The sequence below is a fragment of the Fundulus heteroclitus genome, chromosome 16 (assembly GCF_011125445.2).
Source record: "Fundulus heteroclitus isolate FHET01 chromosome 16, MU-UCD_Fhet_4.1, whole genome shotgun sequence".
In the NCBI taxonomy this organism is placed as follows: domain Eukaryota; kingdom Metazoa; phylum Chordata; class Actinopteri; order Cyprinodontiformes; family Fundulidae; genus Fundulus; species Fundulus heteroclitus.
In genome coordinates this window covers 20,751,713-20,776,464 of record NC_046376.1, presented here as the reverse complement: position 1 = coordinate 20,776,464, position 24,752 = coordinate 20,751,713, and the positions used below count along the sequence as shown (strand labels likewise).

The 24,752-nt window shown below is 38.6% G+C and overlaps 1 protein-coding gene across 1 annotated transcript; it reads right to left on the bottom strand.

Moving 5' to 3' along the window:
• Positions 1–33: 33 nt before the first annotated feature.
• LOC105924163 (nuclear GTPase SLIP-GC) lies at positions 34–23,037 on the bottom strand. Its single transcript, XM_036148723.1, has 22 exons — positions 22,921–23,037; positions 19,173–19,254; positions 18,765–18,877; positions 18,212–18,241; positions 18,029–18,053; positions 17,836–17,922; positions 17,214–17,307; positions 14,446–14,659; positions 14,088–14,351; positions 6,375–6,581; positions 6,115–6,290; positions 5,371–5,464; positions 5,206–5,287; positions 4,658–4,773; positions 4,332–4,508; positions 4,076–4,233; positions 3,784–3,901; positions 920–1,028; positions 681–814; positions 431–512; positions 266–347; positions 34–140 (listed from the first exon to the last, which is right to left on the bottom strand). The coding sequence occupies exons 2-21, from the start codon at positions 19,237–19,239 to the stop codon at positions 271–273; spliced, it is 2,424 nt and encodes an 807-aa protein (XP_036004616.1). The 5' UTR covers positions 19,240–19,254; positions 22,921–23,037; the 3' UTR covers positions 34–140; positions 266–270.
• Positions 23,038–24,752: the final 1,715 nt, after the last annotated feature.

Genomic DNA, 24,752 nt, shown 5'->3' with positions numbered 1-24,752 from the left:
TATATATATATATATATAGATATATATATATATATATATATATATATATTTAACACTCCTCTTTAAGGAAAGATGAGGCGTGCAGGCAGCAGATCATGACCCACATATCACAGAATCCCTGTAGCTCGGAATGAGGGCGGCTGTTAAAAAGAAAGGAATTGATATTACTTTATTGTAGTTAAATACTTTAATGACTGAAATACAAAAACAATTACAACCACAAATCCTGATAACTGAAAAGTATTATGGTATCTGAAAACCTTACCTATTTTATGGCATTTCTTCAGTTGAGTTGCTCTTCAGTTCATCATAGAGTTTCTGCACCATCTCAAGCTCAGTTGAAACATCTAAGGATTTTTTTTATTTGATGTTTAGTGTCTCAGATAGTCACACTGATTAATATAAATTAGATAAAAAGAAGCAGATTCACCTGGAATTGCGTTGTCCTCAGTCCTGAATGAGACCTCTAAAGCTTCAGTCATGGTTCTCTCCACTGTTTCCAGGATCTCCTCCTATAGGCATCAAAAGTTTTATCCCAAACATTTGGAGCTAAGCAAAGTTATTTACTCACATGCAAATAAATAGATTGTTACAAATTAAGTTCAGATTCTGCTCAAACTGGTAAGCAAAACTGGGATGAAAGCCTTCTTTAATTTAGAATTTTAAGAAGTGAAACAAACCGCTAAGCTCTGGAGTTCGGCCAACATAGCCTTTTTAGCCTTTTCAAACATGGTGTCCCTCGACTCTTTCACATGGTTTTCAATTGTTTCCCTCATGTTCTTCAATGCACCAGTTTTTTCAGCACGGGCTGCATCTTTAATACCACAAAAAAGGAAAAAAATGGGTTGCATATTTTGTGAATGAAATTATACATAAGAAACATTTTAATGAAACTTTGTAAATCATATGGTTTTCATACTCTTGTAGCATCCTTTCATGGTTTCCTCAATTGATTTTGTCAAACTGCTGTAGACAGTTTTCTTGCCGCTTCGGATCATTTTGTTCAATTCTGTCTGAACTTTTTCCTCCTAAGAAAAATAAAAAAACACGATATATAATTATTATTCATAGTTATGCAATGGTCTGGGTAAATACTTGTTTCTGATTGGCTGCAGGGTGTCCATTCAAATGTTTTATAGGACACCTATAAAAAGTTTGGGCCAATTAGCCTGATTGTTCTAAATTATTGCGCTTGATTAAACGTTAGCTGGTAAGACAAGTTACCTTGGGAACACGTCAGAATGAGATATTAAATATTTCTCGCAGCCACTTCTTGTGAAAAAAACGTAGAATTGCAATGGTGATGAGAAGGATAATGCCCTTTGAGGTGTCTATTATCAAAAATTAATGGAGTTTACAGAAGCAACCTTTGCGTTCATGCCTCCATGTCGTCCATTAATTTCTAATAATAGATACCTCAAAGGGCATTATCCCTTATTTGTTTTAGGCAAGGCAAGTTCATTTGTATAGCACATTTCAGTAACAAGACAATTCAAACTGGTGTAGACTACATGAACAGAACATCAGAAAAGAAAACATTACAGAGGAAAGCACATTGCAGTGGAATAGTCTGACTGTTATGAAAACGGATGAGATGCAGTCGTATGCGCTGAGCACTCTATGCAGGTAGCACGGCAGTGGGATATTGAGCATGAAGTCACTACACTGACAACAGACGGTGCTCGCAACATAATTGCAGCAGCCAGACAGTTGCCATTGGATCATACGCCATGCATAGCCCACAGTATCCACTGATCTATAACTGATTCTTTGCAAAACTTTGAAAACACGCTTACAAAATGCAGAAAATTAGTCTTCCATTTTAAACATGGTCCCTCTGACACCGCAGAGCTAGAACAGCATCAGTCACTTACACAAGATGTGTCTACAAGATGGAACAATACTCTGGAGATGATCAACCTTGTACTGAGAAATCAAGAACCTCTGAGAGACGTTCTTGCTCTACATCCTACCAACATCACTATGCTAACACCTGCTGAGCTGGATAAGCTAAAACAAAAACCTGGAGGAAGTTCTGAAGCATTGCAGGTAATTTTTTTATGTTTTGCTTAGTACACTTGTAACTCCATATGATTATATGTATTCAACATACAAAATCTAGACAAATGTCTCACAAGATACAAGTTTCTGATAAGCTTGTCATTTTTTGCATATTGATAGGTACATCAGTGATCTTCTGGGAGAAGAGAAATTTGTTTCCTGCTCTGTGGTGCTGCCATCATTATGTCATATGTCAAGGGTGATGGAGGTCTCTGAAGATGACCCTGCCTACATGGCCAAAATTAAGGAGAGCTTTAATGCAGAAATGGATAAACGCAAGCAAAAAACGAACATAACATGGCTGAGAATAGAAAGTTCACTTGATCCCAGGTTCAAGGATCTTAGCAGATCTGAGAGGTCTGAGGTGTGGCAGTCCATCTCAGATTTACTGAGGAAGGAGAGGAAGATGCCTGATCAACCAGTGTGAGATCAGGAGACATCAGGACCACCAGGTCTCTCATGCTTCATGAATCTTCATCTGATGAGGATGAGAATATGATTAAGAGCGCTAAAAAGCAGAAGCCATTATTGGCCTAGAAGAATGTCCTCTTGAGTGGTGTGGTCCAAACATGAAGGGGCACACGGCAAGATAGCCTGTCTTGCTCGTAAGTACTTAGCAAAACCTGCTACATCTGTACCCTGTGAGAGATTATTTTCACTGTGTGGGCATGTTGTCCAGAAGCAACAAGCGTCTCTCTCATCTGAAAATATTAACTGGCTAGTGTGGTTGAGCAACTGGTTTAGAGGAAACAAGACAAAGAAATTAATTAAGTCATCCATCCATCCATTTTCTAACACAGTTATCCCTATTGGGGTTGTGATGGGTGCTGGTGCGTATTTCCGGCTGTCAATGGGAGAGAGGTAGGGTACACCCTGGACAGGTCGCCAGTTCATCGCAGAGAATTAAGTCATGTGGAATGCATTTATAGCTGCTGCAGTTCCTGTTCAGAGCAAAGGAATATATATATATATATATATATATATATATATATATATATATATATATATATATATATATATATATATATATATATATATATATACATACATGTATATATATATATATATATATATATATATATATATATATATATATATATATATATATATATATATATATATATATATGTCTAACGATCCTGGGATTCAAACCTACCACCCACATTTGAAAAACTGTAACTTAACCACCAGACCCAAGTTGGGATAGTGTGCTCCAACACTCTCTTTTTTCCTGCTGATTTCAAAGCTAAATATGACACATAAATATATTGCAAATGGGGCCAAGACAACTAGAAATGACGGGGGAATCACCAGCATTTAGCTGCACCTTCGAATCACTTGTAACCTGGCGATTCAGTTTTTGAATCAGTCCTGTGGAATGGCTGGCTTTTGTGGCTTCAAACGTCACCAGCTATGTCACGGACAAAAGCCTCGACATGCTCTTTGCAAAAAGTCTGCCTGGATTACACAACACGCACTGCAAAAGTATTGTCACATTTGACACATCACAAAGGCCGACCCAGTTTTCCAGATGCTCTAACAAAATAGATATTATTACATTACACATTTTCAGTTAGTAAGTTTCTCTCTAGTTCCTTGAAATCTCTCTAAAACAGTAGCTGATCAGTGAGGTTCAATTCATTTTCAAAGATCTACATTTGACCTTATTTAGCATGCATTTAATAATCAATTAAAGAAGACACAGCTTTTTGGCTTATTTACCTCTGTCTTCAGAAAGGTCAGCTGCAGTTCTACATCATCGTACTTCTGCTTTAGCTTTTCAGTGTTGAGTGAAAACCGGCTGATCACCCCATTGAATGGGCCAGTGTTTCCTTTATTTCTGAAACATTTGGAAAATAATAAATATTTACAACAATTTAACAATTGTAATGGGTTATCTTAAATATTACTGGACTTTAATACATTATTACACATTTATTATACATTATCTCAGGTTAAAATAGAGAACACAATTTTCTGCCTTAGAGAACCTTTAGTATAAGGAAGTTCTTACGGGAAGGCTTTTTTGAATTCCTCATCAATGCTGTTAGTCAAGAATGACGTTAGCCTCATGTTTAAGTTAATTTCATTCTTATTTTTAGGTTTGTAGATGCCCCCGTTTTGGACTAAACTTTTCAGTGTCTTGTGGAAGCCCCTGTTGTTAGACTTTTTCTGGGAAAAGAAAAAGGTATAAAAATAAGAAATACAGTATTTCACAACATATATAATAGTAATAATTCTCTGTTCGTGTTTGCTGTCCCAATACATACATGAGGGTACAGGGAGGTCTTCAAAGTATTTCCAAAGGAACTTTTTGATGTTTCAACACCTTTACTCAGACATTTTTCAAAAACTGAGTATGTCTCATCCATTGCTTTTTTAATAAGTTCAACTTGAGCGCTTTTGTTTCTCTCTAGTTCTTCATAGACTTCTTCATTTTTGCCAGTCTAAAACAAACAAACCAACAATCATTCCAGTCTCAAATATTAACATTTTCCTTATCATTTTAGTGCATTTTGTTACTCATGATCTCAGCTTCTCTCATGGTTCCTGAGTTTTAATATCATGATCATGTTTTTTTCTTCTGCAGTCGTACCTTCCCTCTGTTTCCTTGAATTAAAGAAAGAATCCCGTAAGCTCCAGAAACATAGTTTAACGTCTCTGAGTGACAGTCATTCAGATCTTGTAAAAATTTCTGAAGTTTGGGTATTTCTGTGAAAACAAAATCATATTTATATCAAGGCTCAACAAAAAAAAAAAAACACATAAGGAAGCTGGATATACATCCAATTTGTTACATTTGTACACACAAGTAAAAATTTGTTCTGGAAATTTCTAATTCCAAGTTGGAAGAAGTCTATTTGAAAAAGTTCAAATGTTTCACAGCAACATGTCTCCCTCACATAAAAAGATAAATGAATTCAATGAATCGATTAAGATTTTTTTGTACCTGTACTAGCTTGTAAGTTGTAACATTTGTCATACCTTCTGTGCAACCTTAATTGCTGAGCACAATGCTAGAGTGTTTAATTGCATAAAACGTTGAAATGACATTTAAAACCCACCTGGTTCCCAAATCTGCCTCTTGAACAGGGATTTAATTGGTGTGATTTCAACACCAGATTTTTAGGATAATGAACCTACCAGTGCTCTCTTCAAGTCCTCCTCTCAGAAATTCTTTAGAGCTCACGGTGAACACTTCAAAGGAGTCTTCACTGAAGTGTTTCTGTAGAAAATTGATTATTAGATTTTTTTTCTACACATGGGTAATATTGTTTAATAGTTTAATATTTTGTTTTCCTAGCTCACCTTGACATTGAGTAGCTTACTGAATTCAGTTTTGACTTCTTCCTTTGCCTTCATGTTCCTTTTCAGCATTAAAGCCAGGCGATCTTCCGCTGAGCTAAAATGTAAAACACAGTAGGACATATAAGTTTGGGAACTCTTTCAAATGCACAAATTTCATTTCACAAACCTTTTTAATTTAAAAAAATATATATAAAATAATAATAATAATAATAATAATAGAACTTTATTGATCTCACAATGGAGAAATTCACTTCTGCATCTTAACCCATCCCCTTGGGAAACAGTGGGCTGCCACTGTGTGGCGCCTGGGGAGCAATTGGGGGTTAAGGGTCTTTCTCAGGGACCCAGAGTGCAGGCTGTGGGGATCGAACCAGGTACTTGCATCCTTCTCTGAGCGCGAGCGCACTGCTCTAACCACTAGGCCAACATCTCCCCCATAGGCTGGTTTAACATACAGGTATGTATGTTAAGCCATCTATTTTAACATACAGGTATGTATGTTAAAATAGGTGGTTTAACAAACATACTTTTAACATACAGGTATGTACCTGAAGTCTCATGACAATCCAAGTTTACCAGTCAGCTATTGAGCACAAAAGGGGTCAAAATAATAAATTAAGAATTAATTAATTAAATCCATACAATATTACAACTAAAAGACTGTGATTAGTGCATTTTCCATTTCTAAATTTAATACAATATTCAACCTTCATAAGGTAATGTCTAGCATGGTTCTTCACTTACTGATCTTGGAAATCTTCAAAAAGGTCAGACTTGGTACAGATAAAGTGAATATTCTGGCATTCACCACCGTTTCCAAGGAGGCTAACAGTACTTTTCAGAATCTCCCAGGATTCTTTTTCCGCTACTGCTCGGTTGAGTTCAGCCACAATCCACACGGTGGAGCATTTTCCAACAATCTGAAATAACACATAATAGCAAGTAAGAAAAGTACTAAATTATTACAAGTTCTGCTGAACACAAGTTTCTACCAAAAAAATTACCCCCTTCCACATTTCATCTCTGCTCTTGTTGCGGTCTCCATTTCCAGGAAGGTCCACCAAAGTAACATGCTGAAGAATAGCCGTGTTTGGCACTTTGATAGTCACGCACTTCACCAATGGCCAATACAACCGGTTGAATTCTTTGCCTTCTCCTTGGTTTGAATCATTTCTCGTGTACTTCATGATTCCCTCAGATAGCATCTCAGCCTGCAAATAATGTAGAGGTGTCAAGTAACAAAGTGCAAATACTTTGTTACCTTGACATTTTGAAGTAATACATTTTTAGCTGACTTTGTACTGCTAATCCTTACATTTTAATTAAATTCATTGTCTGCTTTTTTTTCTACTCCTTACATTTTAAAAAATAGGCATGTTACTTCTATTTACCCTGCTAAGCGCAGAGGGTTTCAGAAGCAATTTCTGCTTGAAAATACTCAACTGAAATAAATCAAGAATAGCTCCACAATTATTAGGTCTAAATGCAACCTATTGGTACCAGAGAAAATGTAAGACATAAAATAATATATATCTAGTCGAACCACAATCTCAACTATTACCATGTCTGATTCATATGCAGTTGTGGACAGTAATGGATTACTTGAGTACTGCACTAAAGTACACTTTTTGAGTATCTGTCCTTGACTATCTTTGTGTTGTTCTTTTGTTTAGGAAACTTATGACTTTCACTCAACTTCATTTCAAAGACAAATATTGTACTTGCGACTTCACTACATTTCTAGGATGACACAAATATTTAATTTTAGGTTCCTGGGGATTGTGTATTCTGTCAGATTTTCCCCTTTTTAGAGTCTGTAGATTCTGTTCCTTTCTGTTTCATGTCTTTAGTTAGTATTCGGTACTTTATGGATTTAGATAAGTTAATCATTTTTTCTGTTACTTCTCTGTTTTCCTGACTGTCTTCAGTTCAATTAGTAGTTAGAGTCTGTCCATTGCAATGTTTATATTATTGTTGGGTTCTGTTTTCCTCCTGCCTTTGTAAATTTTTTGGACTTCTTCTCCTTCAGCTCATTACAATCATGTCATTCACATGTACTAATTACTCTCACTTGCCTTACTCTCTGTAACCTCTCTTATTTAACCTGTCAGTTTCCTCTTACCCCAATTATGCCACAGCTGTTCTGAGAGCTGTTTCACAAAAGCACAATTTAGAAATCCAGGAGAAGAGATAAAGCCAGGCTTGAAAAAGTGTGATCAGAACATCCTGGATTACGCTGTTTTACAAAGGCCATATTTCAAACCAAACAAAAATTACCCTACAAAAAAGGAAGACACATTTGTTACGGCCAAATTTTTTTCCACTTCAGATTAGCACTTTAAACTATATGAGGTTGAAGTTGCGGTTTTATGCGTGAGTCATGACCGATGACTGAAATACAGCCGACCATTAGTGCGCTAACATTGGTGACGAGAGGAAAAAATAGCTTGCAGAGTCAGATTAACACTCTTTACATGCTGTGAATTAAGGCTTTAGCTTTGACCTCACCAGAGGTGATGATTGGTGGAAAAAGGGAAAGACTAAGAAATATGGTTTGGATGAGCGTTACCTGTTCTGTTAAGTTTAGCTAAGTGGGAGTTAATTAGCAAATTAAGCTTTCTTTGTTTGGTAAAATAGAAAAACTTCATATCAGAGGGTGTACAATTGTATTCAGGAATCTAAAAAAAACACCTTCCAAATTAATTTGGTGGGTATAAATAAAAATTTACAAGCTATTTTGGTGGATGATAAATAAGTAAAGCCTCAATGTAGCTCACGAGAAGAGCATAGGCTACTCTGTTCAGTTACTGAGCCACAACAGCTATACAGTGCTTCTCAGTCCAACAGTTCTAAAAATGGTTGTAAACAGCTTCATGGAGAAGCACTGCTGTGAGGCAAATGAAGGGGGAGTGTCAAAAAGGGTAGGAGCTTATGAAACAGAAAGAGGCCAATATCAAGGCATCAGATATGGCTGTGATATAAAGTAAAATTTCTTTAAATTCAAAGTCAAGTTATTTTTGATATTATTTTAGTTTAACTGAAGTTATATAATTACTTGACTGTTATTGTCCACTTGTTTCTAGTGTGTTCATATTTTTTAATATCTTTGACGTTCACTATGGTATAATGGTGTTATTCTATAAGTAAGCACTTTGTTAGCATTGATCAATTAGGATTCAAATTCCTCATATGTGCACACATTCCTACATAGCAAATGAACCTGATTGTGATAAAAATGGACCCCCCCCCACTCACACACAAAATCAATACCTGTCTCAAACTACCCTCTAGCACAATCTTAAATGTCCCCTCTTATAATCTTCTTATTGTGAGTATGATTCAGCCCCCAGGAAACAATAAGTGGCCATTAGAGGGTGACACAGGAGTGTATTTTCACTCCCGTCCCAACCCACTCCCATAGAAAAAATGTTTGTCCCATCCCCAGAGTAAAAAATAAAGTCCTGTCCCGTCCCGCTCCAGGTAAAATTACTCCTGCTCCCATTTCGCTCCCATTCAGAATGACTCCCACTCCTGTGCCATTCCCATTCTTGTTGTCTTTATTAAGTTTTCTGGCAGTACATTGAACCTGAATTTCTATGAAAGGTCAGTTAAGTTCCTGTTTTTAGCTGTAGTAAAGGCCAGTTAAAGTAAAATGAATAATAATAAATAAATAATAAAAGTAACAAACAAGGAAACAGACCACGCCTATCTTAGTTCCATCCATCCATTTTTTGACCCGCTTTTTCCCTCATGGGGTCACGGGGGTTGCTGGTGCCTATCTCCAGAGTTCACTGGGCGAGAGGCGGGGTAAACGCCAGTCTGTCACAGGGCAACACAGAGACAAACAGGACAAACAACCATTCGCGCACACACTCACACCTAAGGACAATTTAGAGATGCCTATTAACCTAACCTAATTACTTCCGGTTGCGCTTCCGGGCAGCGGCTAAGGGCATACGATCCGACGACTGGCAAACATTTTTCATAAAAAAGTGCTGTCGAACTCACTAGAAATTACTCATCCACCCAGCCGATTAGTACATGATCGCCAACGCCTTCTGGAACTACGACCATGCAGTGTTTTTGGGCTTGTAACCACTTCTACGATCGACTGTTTGCGCAGCTATAGGATACTCTGAGAACAACTCCTAGCGGCCTGCGAAGAAGGGGACTCGCCGAGCACCTCAGACCGAAGGAGGGCCAAACGTAAGCCGTGTAGCCGGCCGAAGAAACGCGGGTGCTGCGGTGGTTTAACAGCCAGGCTTATGGCTAACCCATTCAGATCGCCGCTCCCTTCCATCCTGCTGTCCAACGTCCGCTCACTAGACAATAAAATGGACCATCTACAACTGCAACTTTCTGCAAAGAGGGAGTTTAGAGACTGCTGTGTTCTCATGCTGACCGAGAAATGGCTACCACCAGAAATCCCAGACCACGCCGTTAGCCTGGAGGGACTAGCCACCTTTCGAGCCGACATAGACAGTGAACTCAGCGGTAAGTCTTGAGGAGGAGGACTATGCGCTTACATCAATAATTCCTGGTGTAAAAATGCTAGAATAATAGCAAGTTTCTGCTCTCCGGACATCGAGACGCTAACTGTTAGCTGCAGACCTTATCACAGCGGTCTATGTCACTCCCAGCGCAAACACAAAAGAGGCTATGAGCGTTCTCTACCGCACCATCTCAGAACTGCAATCTGCATACACGGAGGGTGTTTTCATTATTGCTGGGGATTTTAACATGTGGATTTTGCAACTCGGGAAGAAAACATTCTAGACCTGGTTTACAAAAATATTAAAAGTGCATTCAAGGCAGCCCCCCGCCCTCACCTGAGCACTTCAGACCATCTCTCTGTTATGCTAATTCCTGCATACAAGCCCCTGCTGATCAGAGCTAAACCTACAGTAAGGCAGGTGAAGGTGTGAACTGAAGGAGCAATGGAGGCGTTCCAGGACTGTTTTGAGTGCTCTGACTGGGACATGTTTAAAGATGCAGCAACCTATGAGGACAAGATAAACGTTGATCAGTACGCCATGACTGTCAGCCTACATCAACAAGGACGTCAGCACCACAAAGACTATCATCACCCGAGCGAACCAACGACCCTGGGTCACCGTGGAGGTCCGTCGAGCGTTTAAACATGGAACTCAGCCTTCAAGTCTGGTGACAAGGAGGCCCTGAGGACAGCAAGAGCCAACTTGAACTGTGCCATCAAGTTAGCAAAGCAGAACCACACTAAGAAAATACAGGAGCTTTTCCATGACGTCAGAGACACCAGGAGCATGTGGAAAGGCATACGGGCGATCACCGAATACAACACGCCCTCCCCCCCGGTGGGTGAAGTTGATGCTGACTTCTTCAATGGACTAAAAAACTTCTTTGGAAGGTTTGAGGCACTAAACAGCACTCCAGCAGTGAAAGCTGTCCCCCAATCAGGAAGAGGAGGTCCTCCGCCTTGACACAGCCGACGTGTGGAAGACTTTGAGGAGAGTAAACCCGCGGAACCCAACAACATGCCTGGTCGTGTGCTCAAAGAGTGTGCAGGTCAGCTGGCTGGTGTCCTTACAGACATTTTTAACACCTCCCTGGACCAAGCCACAGTGTCAGCATGCTTCGAGTCTGCCTCCATCATTTCAGTGCCGAAGAAACCTCAAGTCACCTGCTTCAACGACTACCGGCCTGTTGCACTGACTCCCATCAAGATGAAGTGCTTTGAAAGGCTGGTAAAGGAACACATCGTCTCCAGCCTTCCACCAACACTCGTTTGGATACTGTTCCTGGACTTCAGTTCAGCGTTTAACACCATCATCCCACAGCACCTGGTGGGACAACTGGAACATCTGGGCTTCAGCACACCCCTTTGCAACTGGCTGCTAGACTTCCTCACCAACAGACCTCAGTCAGTCCGGGTCGGTCAGAACATCTCTGATGTCATCACCCTCAGCACGGGCTCCCCTCAGGGCTGCGTCCTGAGCCCCCTGCTGTTCACTCTGATGACACACGACTGCCCCAGGTTCACCACCAATCACATTGTGAAGTTTGCAGATGACACAACGGTGGTGGGCCTGATCAGAGACGACAACGACCAGGACTACAGAGAGGAGGTGGAGCAGCTGGTGGGCTGGTGCAGAGACAACAGCCTGATCCTGAACGTGGAGAAGACGAAGGAGCTCATTGTCGACTTAAGGAAGAACCAGCCCCACCACGCTCCACTGCTCATCAATAGCTCAGCTGTGGAGGTGGTCAGCAGCACCACGTTCCTGGGGGTGCACATCATGGACAACCTCACCTGGTCTTTGAACACCATGTCACTGGTGAAGAAGGCACAGAAACGATTGTACTTCCTGCGGAGGATGAGGAGAGCCCACCTGCCCCCGCCCATCCTCAGGACCTTCTACAGAAGCACCATAGAGAGCATCCTGACCAGCTGTCTCTCTGTGTGGTGTGGAGGCTGCAGTGCTGCTGACTGGAAGAACGTGAGGAGAGTGGTGAGGACAGCAGAAGAGATCATCCGGGCTCCTCTTCCCTCCATCAAGGACATCTCATCACAATGCTGTGTGTCCCGAGCCCGTAACATCATCAGGGACCCCTCACACCCCCACCATGGACTGTTCTCCCTACTGCCTTCTGGGAAGAGGTTTTGCAGCATCCGCTGCAGGTCCACCAGGTTCTGCAAAAGCTTTTTCCCTGTTGCCATCAGACTGTTGAACTGCTGAGGCCGCAAAATGGACTCTGTACCACATTCGCATAACTGCACATTTACACATTTGCACACATGCTTCAGACTGTTGAACTGTCGAAGCCACAAAATGGACTCTGAAATGCTGAAGCCACAAATGGACTCTGTACCACATTCGTATATTACACGGTTTTAATAATACTCTCCGGGATACCGTGAATAGCACACTGTCTATTTCCTCTGCATTGTTTACATTGTTTTACATTGTTTACATTTCAACTGTTTACATAAATTGCTGCTGCATCAGGATACCGTGAATAGCACACTATCTATTTCCCCTGCATTGTTTACATTGTTACATTGTTTTACATTGTTTACATTTTAATTGTTTACATAAATCGCTGCTGCATCTTTATCCTGAAAATTAGTGCAATTTACTGTGATTTTTCAAGCTGTATGCAAACAAAATTTCATTCTGTACACACTTTGTGCATACAAAATGACAAATAAAGCTGTCTAAAGTTTAAAGTCTAACAGTCATGTTTTTGGACTGTGGGAGGAAGCTGGAGTACCCGGAGAGAACCCCTGCATGCACAGGGAGAACATGCAAACTCCATGCAGAAAGACCGCGCTACCCACTGCACCACTGTGCAGCCCGCTTGTCTTAGTTGAATAAACAAAATGTACAATGTTGCCTTTTACTAATTTATTATGTCATTGTTTCCTATGAGCAATGAAATTAATTTTATGTTTCAAATTGCTGATACTAAAGAAAAATGCACCTAGCAAAAGCTCTATAACCCAATTAACAAAAATAAGTGCATAAAGGCATTACTTCTACAATTTAGATAATGTACCTCAATGGTTTAAAACTCAGTTTTGTAAAAGAAAAAGTTGAATATGATACAAGCATATTAGTGTGTGTCCATTTGCAAGAAAATATTCACAGACTAATTAGGGTTTGTTATCAGAACCAATAGTTTCATCAAACATTAAACACATTCTTGGACAGACCTCTCAACTTTTATCAAAAGAGTGAGATTATGTTAATTTTCAGGGGCGGGGCGGAGCTAACTGTGCCAGGGAAAAGCCAGTCCAGTCAGCTCCGTCTCATTTGTATCCGTCCAGACATGGAAGTAAAGTTACTTTTGTTAAAAAGTGAAAGAGAAGTATTAGCACATTGTTCAATTAGTGGGTTAAAACAGAAAAAACACAATTGTTCAAATAATATTGAATAAAATAAAGTAGTTTTAAGTTATTGGCCATATTATTACACTGTTGCACTTTCCAAAAGGAGTCAAGGAAACACGTTTTTACACCGTGACATTCAACTCTCGTCAAATTTGTTAATATTTGCAAATTTCCAGTCAGCTCTGTGAGTTTAATAGGTAAGTCCTTACTTCTGACTTTGCGTTGCAAATCCATCTTTTCCAGGTTGAGTTCGCCACAAACAGTTTCTCCCCCCATTGCTGGTTTTTGAGCACGAGCGGAAAACATAGACCGGATGCACTGTTGGCTTTTGGGTCATGTAGTTCTTTTGACTTGCATTATAGTTTAGGTTTCTTGGAAAAAAACTACAAAATGGCAGCAGTGATCCAACATTTTTTAATTTCTACTTCATTTTATTTTTTTGCATCTATCCTAGTTTATTGTACCTGCTATTGGTCTGCTCCCTTTGATATTTAATCCTGTACCGTCCCAATCACGTAATATTTACTAATGTTGACCCCGCCCCAAAAAAATGTCAAGCTCTAGTGGCCATCAGAGCACTAACAGTTGGTTGGTTGCCTGATGGTCCTCTTTTGCATGCGAGCAACCAGTTTTGATTGTCATTATTTAACTTGTTGATCCACAATATCAAGGTACTGATTATAAGGCTAAGTTTACCTGTAACTCCTCAGACTGAAGAAGTTACTTTGAGAAGAGATGAATCGTTTCAACAAAGAACTCATCCAGAGGACCTACTCAGTTTTTTAGAATATACAGTATATGCTTAAATATGAAACACATTGACATAAGCAGAGTACTTCTCACCTACCGAGTCAAATGTCAACGTTTTTGTTCTGGATTTAAGAAATTCTGGGATTTCTTTGAAGTTTTTTGGATCCATGAATTGTTCCAGTGAAGTTTGTTTTCTGTCCTTCCCATAAAGTGCTGATAGTTTTTTCTTATTATCATCATCTTCATCATCATCATCATCATCATTGTCATCATCACAATCACCGTGATCGACATCGTCATCCTTTTCTTGATCCACATCCCCACGATATTGCAGCATTGACCACACCTCATCTTGCCATTCCTACAAAAGCAGAAACAATATTTGTTCACGTTGGTTTTTTAGTGTGTAAGATGTACTCAAATAAGGATAAATGTTTTTCTCCAACTCTGTTTACCTCTTTGGTGATGAACTCAATCTCTGCCTCATACTTGTTGTTTATACTGGCTTCCACTTTAATCATGACCGAGGTACAAGCACTTAAATCTCCAGAGGGCAGAAAGTTTTTTTTACCAATGACAGCATTGATCAAAGAGCTCTTTCCAGCTCCAGTTTTACCAAAGACACCAACCATTTCTCTCTTGTCTATATTCAGACCAATGATTTTTTTCCTGTAAAGAATGGCAATACATTTCAGATATTGGTATATTTAAAATATTTCATACTGTATACATACTGATAGCACACAATCAAACCAGTATAAAATATTATCACTGGGGTTACAAATCTTGTAAACTATTAAACTATATATATATATATATATATATATATATATATATATATATATATATATATATATATATATTATTTGTGTGTATAGCTTTAAATCTAATATTGTCTAAAATCCCCTGGGCAAAGACAGCGGTGTTCTTCATGAGCTCTGCCTGTTCTACAGACCCTCGATCCAAAAAGCGTGTTCCGCTCCCCTGGTTTAGCTGGGAATTAAGCCAGAAAATCAAAACGATAAGATCATTTCAGTGCCGTATAAAATTGTTCTTATGAACGTGTTCTCTGCCATGGCTGAGGTAAAAGCTTTAAATAGTGTCTGAAATCCTCAAGGTGAGGTAGCAGTCTCCTTCCAGAGTTGACCAGTCTGACACAGGCTCGGTCCGGGGAAAGAGAGAAGGGTATAACTGATTGATAAATTGATTTTTAATTAAACAAAGCATACATTACAAAATCTTGCAGAGGTACATGAAAACTGTAAAAATGCAATAACGAAGGAAAGAACACAATAATAACAGGGCCTGCAGTTATACCCTTCTCTGTGACTTTGACAAATATATCTCATACGTGTGAGGTGTAAGTATTGAGAGTTTTTCCATGACTGAAAACAGCCGTAAGAAGCACCGGTATGCCCCTGGCACCTTCAGCTGCTACTGGACGTTTAGCTCGGTCAGCATTCTCTACACTCACTGGTGCCTGCTGCCTGGGAGTCCCGCAAAATCAGTCCAATAAAACTTATTTCACTGCGTGTTCTCTCACCTCTGCAATGACTAAGATAAAAGATCGCTTCTATTACTCCCCAATTCTGTATTTTCTGCTGTTATTGCAGATATTAACTGTATGTTCTTTCCTCTTTATGGTCTTTCCTCTTTATGGTCTTTCCTCTGGAGCGTCCACTGAATAAGCTATTGCTCGGAGAAACTGTTGTTGTGACAAACTGTGTGTACTATTTCTACCCAGTAGATTTTACTACTGGCTGAGAGCATCTATGTTTAACTGTGTTTCTCTCTTAGATGATGCTACTTAAGGAACAACTGCTGCTATTGACAGCATATTTATTTCTTTAACCTCTTAAAACCAGCCCCCGAAAGCCCCTTTTTTTCTAATATTTTGCTCAAAATAACGTGCTAAAATCTAATAACGTTTTATTGAGCAATTACAAACTCCATTTAAATAATCTTGGTTTGAATTTAGATAATCAGTGGATAGCACATTTGCTTTGTTTAACAAAGGAAACTTACAATAATGAACATAAAAAGAGAGAAAATGGTTAAATTCCTTCCCCAGAGACCTACGAGTTGCTGGGTTTAATAAAAACTACCCATTCTTGGCTCTCCTGATTGGTTTTACTCTTTGGTCACCGCGTATGGTGGCTCACACTGAGTCAATTTCTGCTTGACGTTTCTTCCTTTCAAAGGGGAGCTTTTCTTTCCATAATTCCTACATGCAAGCACAGTATAGCACAGTGCAAAATTAAGGATTCAATGGAATTGACTGACTGTCCATTGTCTCTACATGCACATTCAGGAGTAAAGGTTACTCCCAGGGCAGTTCTCGATAAAATCTTCTTGGTTTCCTTAGAAAACTTTTTTCAAAATAAATTAAATTTGTCTGTTATATTTACTAAGTAGTAATGAACTGGAAAGGATAAATCTGACTTTGTACCTGTCTGCATGGTTGGTTTGAATTTACTATAGTATTTTGAGATGTTTAAAAATTGTTGCAATATAAGTAAACTGTATTTTAAGAAATAATTTTGGTTATCTTTATTCAGCAGCAACCATAATTTTTTAATAAATAAGTATGGATTTTATTTTCTTAAAAATGTCTCCTGAGCCTCTAAATTGTCTATTGGTATAGGTTAGTTCAGGGGGAAACTGCTTACTTGACAGATGTCCAGTAGACCTTTATTGACACACTCCTCAAGGAGAGGCAGGCACAAATGGTCATTGTTAAAGAAGCTATGCGTGAAACATTTATTGTTTTACGGCCTTTCATGGAACAATGATTAAATAGAGCTCTGCAAGGAGCTATGTAGGAGAAAACAATAAAGTGTATCATTTCCTCCACTGTTTAAATTATTCTATAATGGTTTTTATGTGTGAGAATCCAGAGGAGCTCAGAGCTCACATTGCATGCTGCTGTGTGTCCTTTTAATTTTATAAAATGTTGAAATGCAATTATTTTTTTACTTTTTATCCAGTTTTGTAATTTATTAAAAATCTCCAATATGCAGTTCCATTTGCCAACTAGTCATTCTAATTTTAAATGCTGTAGATTTGCCTTCCCCTCTTGTACCTCTTAAGTTTAACTAGTTACACCATCAGCATATTTTAGGGTTGCTGTTAGGGTTAACCATGGATAATTATTGCTTCAAATACAAGCCTCTGGGATCTGTATTTGTGAAATTGTTGCATGAAGACAGAAGAAGTTACTTACTTCAGGAAATCATTGAGCTTCGTATTGAATTGTTGACGCAGTTTGCCATGAATGTGCACCATTATCTTTTTGACATCAGACAATATTGTTTCCTCTGTTGGTAAAAAGGTAAATGAATTAGGAGGATCACAAATCATCAGTCATGACTCTAAAGTCAAACCATTCCTAAACTATTATCTTTCACCAAAAATGTTAAATATTGAATATTCAACATGTGCTGCTGAGTTTGTAACTAAGGAAGAGCAATTTTTATATGTCCTGATGTATCTCAATAATCCAGGTAAAAAAACATTAAAATGAAAAACCTGAGTAGGTCCTCTGGGTGGGTTCTTCTTGGTTTATATGTTCATCTCTTCTCCAAGAGACACTGCTTCAGTCTGAGGAATTACCGATAAACTCAGCCTTTAAAGCCGTACCTGTGTATAGTGGCTCAAAGAGTGTATTGCTACAATCAAAACTTCAGCACACCTACCAAGGAAGAACATCAGGCTACTAATAACAAAAAGTAAAGAAGAACCCATCAAGAGGACCTACTCATTTTATTAATGTATATACTATAAAAAACTTAGGATTTTAAAATCTCTGCAAGGCTGTGCAGTTGTCACTGTTTCAACATATATACCTGAAAACTGGACTCCCCCACAATGTTGTTTTGCAGCTGGTTGCTCATCACTAGACTCAATGTCAAGCTCCATGAGCTTTCTCTTTCCTAGTTAAAAAACAGAAGTCAGATTTTGTATCTATTCATGGCATTGTTTAATCAAATAGAATTATTGTACTGTATAAAGCATATTGTGAAGCATTGTGCAGCTTACCTGTACTCTTTGTTGGCTGTGAAGACTGTGGGTAAAAAAAATATCTGACTCAATACATATCTTTATTGGCTTAAATAAACATTAAGTTCTAAGAGTAATACGCGTAAATTAGTTTGCATTCCAATAAAATTTAAGCATAGAAATAATCTTAGAAGGATGAGTAAAGAAAAACATTGATCTTACCTCATTAAAATGGCTTGATTCGTCATGCTCCTGTTTGCAAAGCAGACAAATTAAATCTAATATGTAATATTTCACAATAAAATAAAAACAAAATCAGTCTCCTAATTTTGTTGCTGTTAGGAAGCACATGTGCAAACCTGAACATGAATGATACATTTAGACTCATCTGTGAACACCATCGACAGATGTTCCTGCATGATCTCATAATTTATATGTATAAGGGTGATGGTGGCACAAGAGTTAGATAGTTTGCCCTGCAACTAGCTGGTTGCCAGTCAATCTCCTGGAAACGTCTCAGTTGTAATGTCCATGGGCAAGATACCAATTAAGTGGCAGATGTAGGGCAGCCTCGCTTCTGTCAGTATGCCCCAGGGCAGCTGTTGCTACAAACATACCTCCCACCAACATCAGAGCATGAATGTGTGAGTGAATGACAGAATATAGTGTGAAGCGCTTTGGGATTGTTGGACTTGATAAAGCACTATTCAATCCATTTACCATTTAGGAGGCCAAATCCAAAGAATGTGCCTCACTTTTTAGTGCTGGATTTTACCTTTAACAGCTTAAGTCTCCTCTTGAATCTGACTCTTGGTCCAATCTTTGGAATCAAATCATTGATGTCTTGATCTTCAAGGAAGTAGAAGCTTTCAGTGTCAATTGCTTGATCTGTAGTGAAACAACATTTGATTAATTATTTGCAAAAACACTATACCAGAGGAAACAATTGTCTCGCAAAAGGAAAAAAAAAATGTGCATTGATTAAAACATTTATTTGTAACTATTAGAAATCAACAGGCAAGAGGTTATCATGTGTATGCTACTAGTTTACCTATTTTCTGCTTTCTATGTTTCCTTGTATTTACTGTATCTCGCCAAATTAAAAAAACTGTTTTTGTAGTTTTTGAAGATCAAATATTCTAAATAAATTACAATGGTTAGAACAACAACACAAATACTTTACCTTTAAATTTGTATATCCAGTCACTCAGTCCCCATTGGATTAGTTTGTCACGAACAAAATCATCCATGGTGAAAATGATAAACTACAAGATAAAAGAATATATTTGTATTATGAAGTAAAGTACTTAGATTGCTGTAAATCTAATTTCATTTAAATCTCTGTACACCTGTACATGAAGCTGTACACAAAAAAGGTTCTGTCCAGATGCAAGATGAAGCTGCAAAAACTCCCAAAGTTGGGCTGCAAGAACATAATGAATTAATTTCCTCCCTTTTGCCACGGGAGAGAAAACCTATGAACAATCGGATTTAAACATGTAAACAGTGAAATAGGGTTATAATTTGAGACAGATGTAATACAAGTTGCTAGCTTCTGGTTTTGAAGCAAACTTGCACCCTCTATACACATTGTACATAATCTGAACTCCTGCAAATTTTGAAAGTTTGAAGACTGGCAGAGATAAGTATAATCTCCAAGTGGTTGTGTGGTAGTTCCATATTAATCCAAGAAAGAGACTCATATCTAAAAATCCAGAAGAATAAAAAACATTGCAAGATATATTAGTTAAATACAACAACAAAACATTCATCTAGTAAAATACATATTTGATTTCTTACCACCAAGCTAGGATTCTTTTTTCAACAGGCTGGTGCAACATGGACATATAAGTCCCATTTATACTACACTTGTTAAACCGATCCATGCCGAGACCAGTCCAAGCTTGGATCAGTTAACCAAGCTGAGCCGACCGTTTACACACCAAGCTTATCTCCGTTCCCTGGTTTCCTCGCCTCCTAGTGGCGATCTGCGGTACTGCTGCTCTCTGGGATTGAAGGCGGAACCAAGCAAATCAAAACAGGGGCACCCGTAACATTCAGGATGTTAAGCTTGATATTGTGATATTTCAGTGTTTGCGGCGATTCAGGGGAAGAAGGCAACCATTGGTGAATTTACTTGAGAGATTCGGCTTTTTGGGAAGTGGATGAGACAAACGAACGTCTAATAAGGATTTACAGACGCCGGAAACAATGACAGACGCGGAGGTTCATCACACTGCTAAGCAGAATCATCTCTGGAAATCGTGTGGCACGGTAACGACGTTAGTATAAAATGTTGAGGTGGGTCAGATCAGTCAACTTCCTTTTTTTCCAAGAAAATGAAAACATCACACCCAAATAACAAGATAAAAAATTACTTTTTACGAAAAAGTGGTCACTACATCAAAAACGCACCCAATTTCAAAACTTTAGAACATGGAAACCTCTAGACTTGTAGTTATCCACCTCAAAACATCTGTTTTCTTATATACCAAATGTCATTAATTCAGTTCCTGCTTCCTTGCTACTTTTCTGTTTCCTCAATCTCCAGGTCCCTGCACAGACTTCCTTTTCTGTGCACTGCAATAAATCTTATTAATAACCAGAAGGGCAGATTGTGAACACACAGAGCATATAGCCTCTCACAAAGGTGCATAAGCACATAACATCAACTTACATCATCTCTCATTGCATTCAACCTGTTTGGTTGGTCATACATTATGTCATTACCATAATTGCTAGGCAATAGAAAACAAACAAGTGTGTAATGAAATAAAGAAGATAAAATTATATAAATGCAATAATTGGGTAATATATGTAAAACCCAAAAGACAAGTGCTCCCAACATCAGCTATGTGTTACCTTGTCATAATGGAACGAGGAAGGTAGGTTCAAACATAAATTTCATCAAGGGAGAGTAGAAAAAAACTAATAAGTGTAAAAATAAAATAAATAAATGTAATGAAATTTAAAGATCATCCTCATTATCATGATCACATAGAGAAGTGGAGGGGAGGGGTCTAAATTAAAGCAACATCCCCAAATTTGAAGGTCTGCCAAACAATAGTTCTAATAGACTTATTTTGTGATTCTGACATGAAAAACATGGGCAAAGCTTTTGTTCATATTAGACCTGATTCTTTGTCTAAGTCTGTTTTCAGGGTTCAGTTTTTTCGTGCCACTGCACCTCCACTCTGAGGCTGATAAGCACAGTGTACACGCAATATTTATTACACACATATATTTATTGTACTAATGAGCAGAACCTGAAAGGTGAAATGCCAGTTCAGAATTAAGTAACAATGAACAATCATCACAGTTTGAGGAATGGGTAAACTAACTACTATTACAGTTATCATTTTCCCCAAAACTTTTAAAACAACTTTAAATGTGTAACTTTTAAGCAGAGTTTTTTTTTTTTTTCTGTTGATGGTTGATATTCTGTTTTGTATTAAAATAAAGCTACTAAAAACATCATTGCCCGGCATCTCTGACCAGAGCATCTCAGGTGAAGGAGTTTAAAAACAACTTAAACTAAATCAATGCTTTATTACAATATAACCACACAGAAGAAAAATATTCCAACCTTTCATTTAAAGTCCATTCATTAAGAAAATAAGAGAACCTACAATAAAATATTTCTTTCTACATAGAATTAGTGCTTTAACAATTAATGGCAACATTAATAATTCCTTTAAAGAAACATGTAACTGAAGCATTTTGCGAACCCTGACTCCATATCTGACATTGTTTAGTTTTGAATGTCGTGTTCAATATTCTCTAAAGCTGAATGTTTGAAAGGCGGAGAGATAGATAAAAAAGAAATAAAGAGAGACATATAAATTCAGAATATACAGAATAGATAAATAGAGAAAATTTGTATGTTTTTTCTTTAGAAGTGTTCTGTCATCCACCCCACCTGTCAAACACTGAGTTTTTTTCCCCGGGCAAACACAGCTTTGCATGTTTGTGCAGTTTCCTTTCTTTTTCTTAGATGCTAAAGTTCACACGCTTTTATTTCCTCTGCTGCATAAGAAACGGTGATTAGGAAACAAGCATGCGTAGTGGTTTCATCTGGTTTCTCTTTCTTTTCTTAAATTTAAAGATGGTTTTGTATCACACGGCCTGTGATGATCAGCAGCAGAAGGTAAATGTTTAATGAAATCTATTACTTTCCGTTCTGCTTCTTTCATATATTTTAGAATTAAATTTTAAAATATCTTTAATATTTCACAACACTATTTGAAAACCCAATCATTTTAGTTTTTAAGCGAAGCCCTTAGTAGCCCAACTGAAAAACAAGGCTTCTTTGTTTCTATGTAAAACAAAAAACCCACATCCAACGGAAATACCCAGCGTAGCACCCCAACCACTGATCTTCTGCAAAATCTGTAAAACTAGCAAGGCATGTACACATGGAACACTTTACTGTTGTGGAATGTATTAACCTTAATCCGTTTTTATACACTTTTATGAAGGTTTAACATGTTTTTATATGCTTTTATATGCGTTTATATGCTTCAAAGTAGAATATGAGAAGACTAGGGTAAAAAGCGCTGTTTGTGAGCAGAAGAGAGGGTCTCAAGGACAGGTCAGCAATTAGAAGAACATAATGTTTCAACAGAGACAGAAAGAAATCCATAAAAGGTAAAAGTAGCTGTTAGGGAGTAGAAACAGACACTGTATACATCATTTGCTTGTGTGACTCTGTGAAAATCATTCTTTGAAATTAAATAAAACTAGCCTGAACAGGAGAGAGAGCCAGAGTTGCTGCCCGCAGAGTCTGGCTGGTGCATTTCTCCCTTTGCAAATGCGAACCTGAATTATGCGTCCATGGCTGATTAATTGTTTTAAGTCCTGCACAAAGAATCAACGAACCCGGAGAAGCAAGACGGCTTCAACACTGTCTACATAAAAAACTCAAATCCTACCAGTTTTAGATATACAGTGCAGCTGCTGGAGAAGCAAAAAGAAAAAAGACCCCACAAAAATGTGATATGAACTTCACAGCAGGCTTTGAGATACAAAATGAAGAGTGATCGCACAGTTACAAAACAAGCCGTTACAAGCGGAACTGGGGATAGCAGAAAGGGTTCACATAACTGCGAGGGCGGTACAAAGTTTTGTCAGACAGAGAGGATTGGTTGATTATTAAACAACTTGAGAGGAAGTAGAGGTTGTGAAAATGAGTAAGCACCTGGAAAGAACTGTGGTTTATTTATGCAGTAACTCCCTTTTCTTAAGTGAAAAGAAACACCACTAGCAATTCCATTTGAGCAGCAGCAAATGGACTCAAGTTTAAAGCACATTTCTGGTTCCTTTGTGCACTGCTTTCGGAAAATGTAAGTGTAAATGAAGAGAAACACCACTAGTTCTCTTGCTTGCTACATTTCTGTTTGCTCAGTCTCCAGGTTCCTGCACAGACTTCCTTAGGATGGATCAAGCACATAACATCAACTTACATAATCTTTCATTACATTCAACCCGTTTGGTTGTCATACATTATTTCATTATCATAATCGCTACTGTTGTGGAAAATTGTATTGATGTATGTAACTCTGATCATATCTTCTCTGGGTGCACCTGCATAACTTTCCCGTGCGAAAGAAGCTCTCATGCTTACAGATTTACTATTGTGTTTCCACATCCAAGGACATAGAAAGGAGTTGAGTTAGATAAGAACTGCATCGTACCAGTGGCTGCACTCCTATGAAGATTACTCCCACCTTTTTTGTTAACCCAGAATGTATGTTTAATGTGTTCTTTTTCTCATTGCTCTGTTTCCTGATTGCGTTGGGCGACAGAGACATTTAAACGTTCCAGGCGTGACAATGCTGGTCGAGCTGCTGTTAATCCCACGTTTCCTTCTCCATATAGACCCAGTGGTGCTTCAACCTACCCTGGGTGTAGGTTTGTATAGGGACCATAGGGACATGTCCCTACCAAAAGTTTGGACCGACCTAATTGTCCCTACCAATAACTCGATGTGAATAACCTGTTTCTAATTTACAATACAGCGTTGTTACAGCAGTCGCTTATTCTCCTTTCGCAGCTCCGCTGCTTGGCAGCTGCCGCTGCAGCGACTCCGTCTACCAGCCCTGGTCTTTCCTGTCGCTTTAACTTAGCAGCGCACGTAACTGTGCTGTGTGCTGTTTAACTTCACTCTCATTGGTTGTTTTGCCTTAAGTTCAGCCTTGCTGCGGTGTAGGGGTTTGAATCAGAACAGTAGGTGGCGATAATGCGCCAATAACCTCGCTGTCGGCCCCGGCCTCGGATTCAAGCAGGAAGAAGAAAGGTGCTGGCTGGTTAAAGGCATACTATGCAACATTTTTCAGTTAATTAATGTGTTCCATACCGTTTTGGATGATTAAATGAGTCATTTCAGGTCGAACAAAGGTTTTCTCGGCCGCCCTGGTGGTCTGTGGGGGAAATACAGCACTTGCAATTGCAAGAACTCACGGCCCGCACACACAGAAGTCTTGCTTTACAGCGAGAACGCCATGTGTTTTTGCCCTGCCATTCACTATATGCACGCGCGAAAGCAACAACAAAGAACCGCGTGTTAACGTCAAATAAACATGCAAGCATATCGGGTTTTATTATTATCATTATTATTTATTTATTTATTTTTTTATGTTGGCGAGACGCTACCGCGGCGGCGGCGGCGGCTGTGGCTTGGCGAGGCGGTGGCGGTAGCGTCTCCCCAACATAAAAAAAATAAAATAATAATAATAATAAAACTGGCGAGACGGCGGCCGCGGCT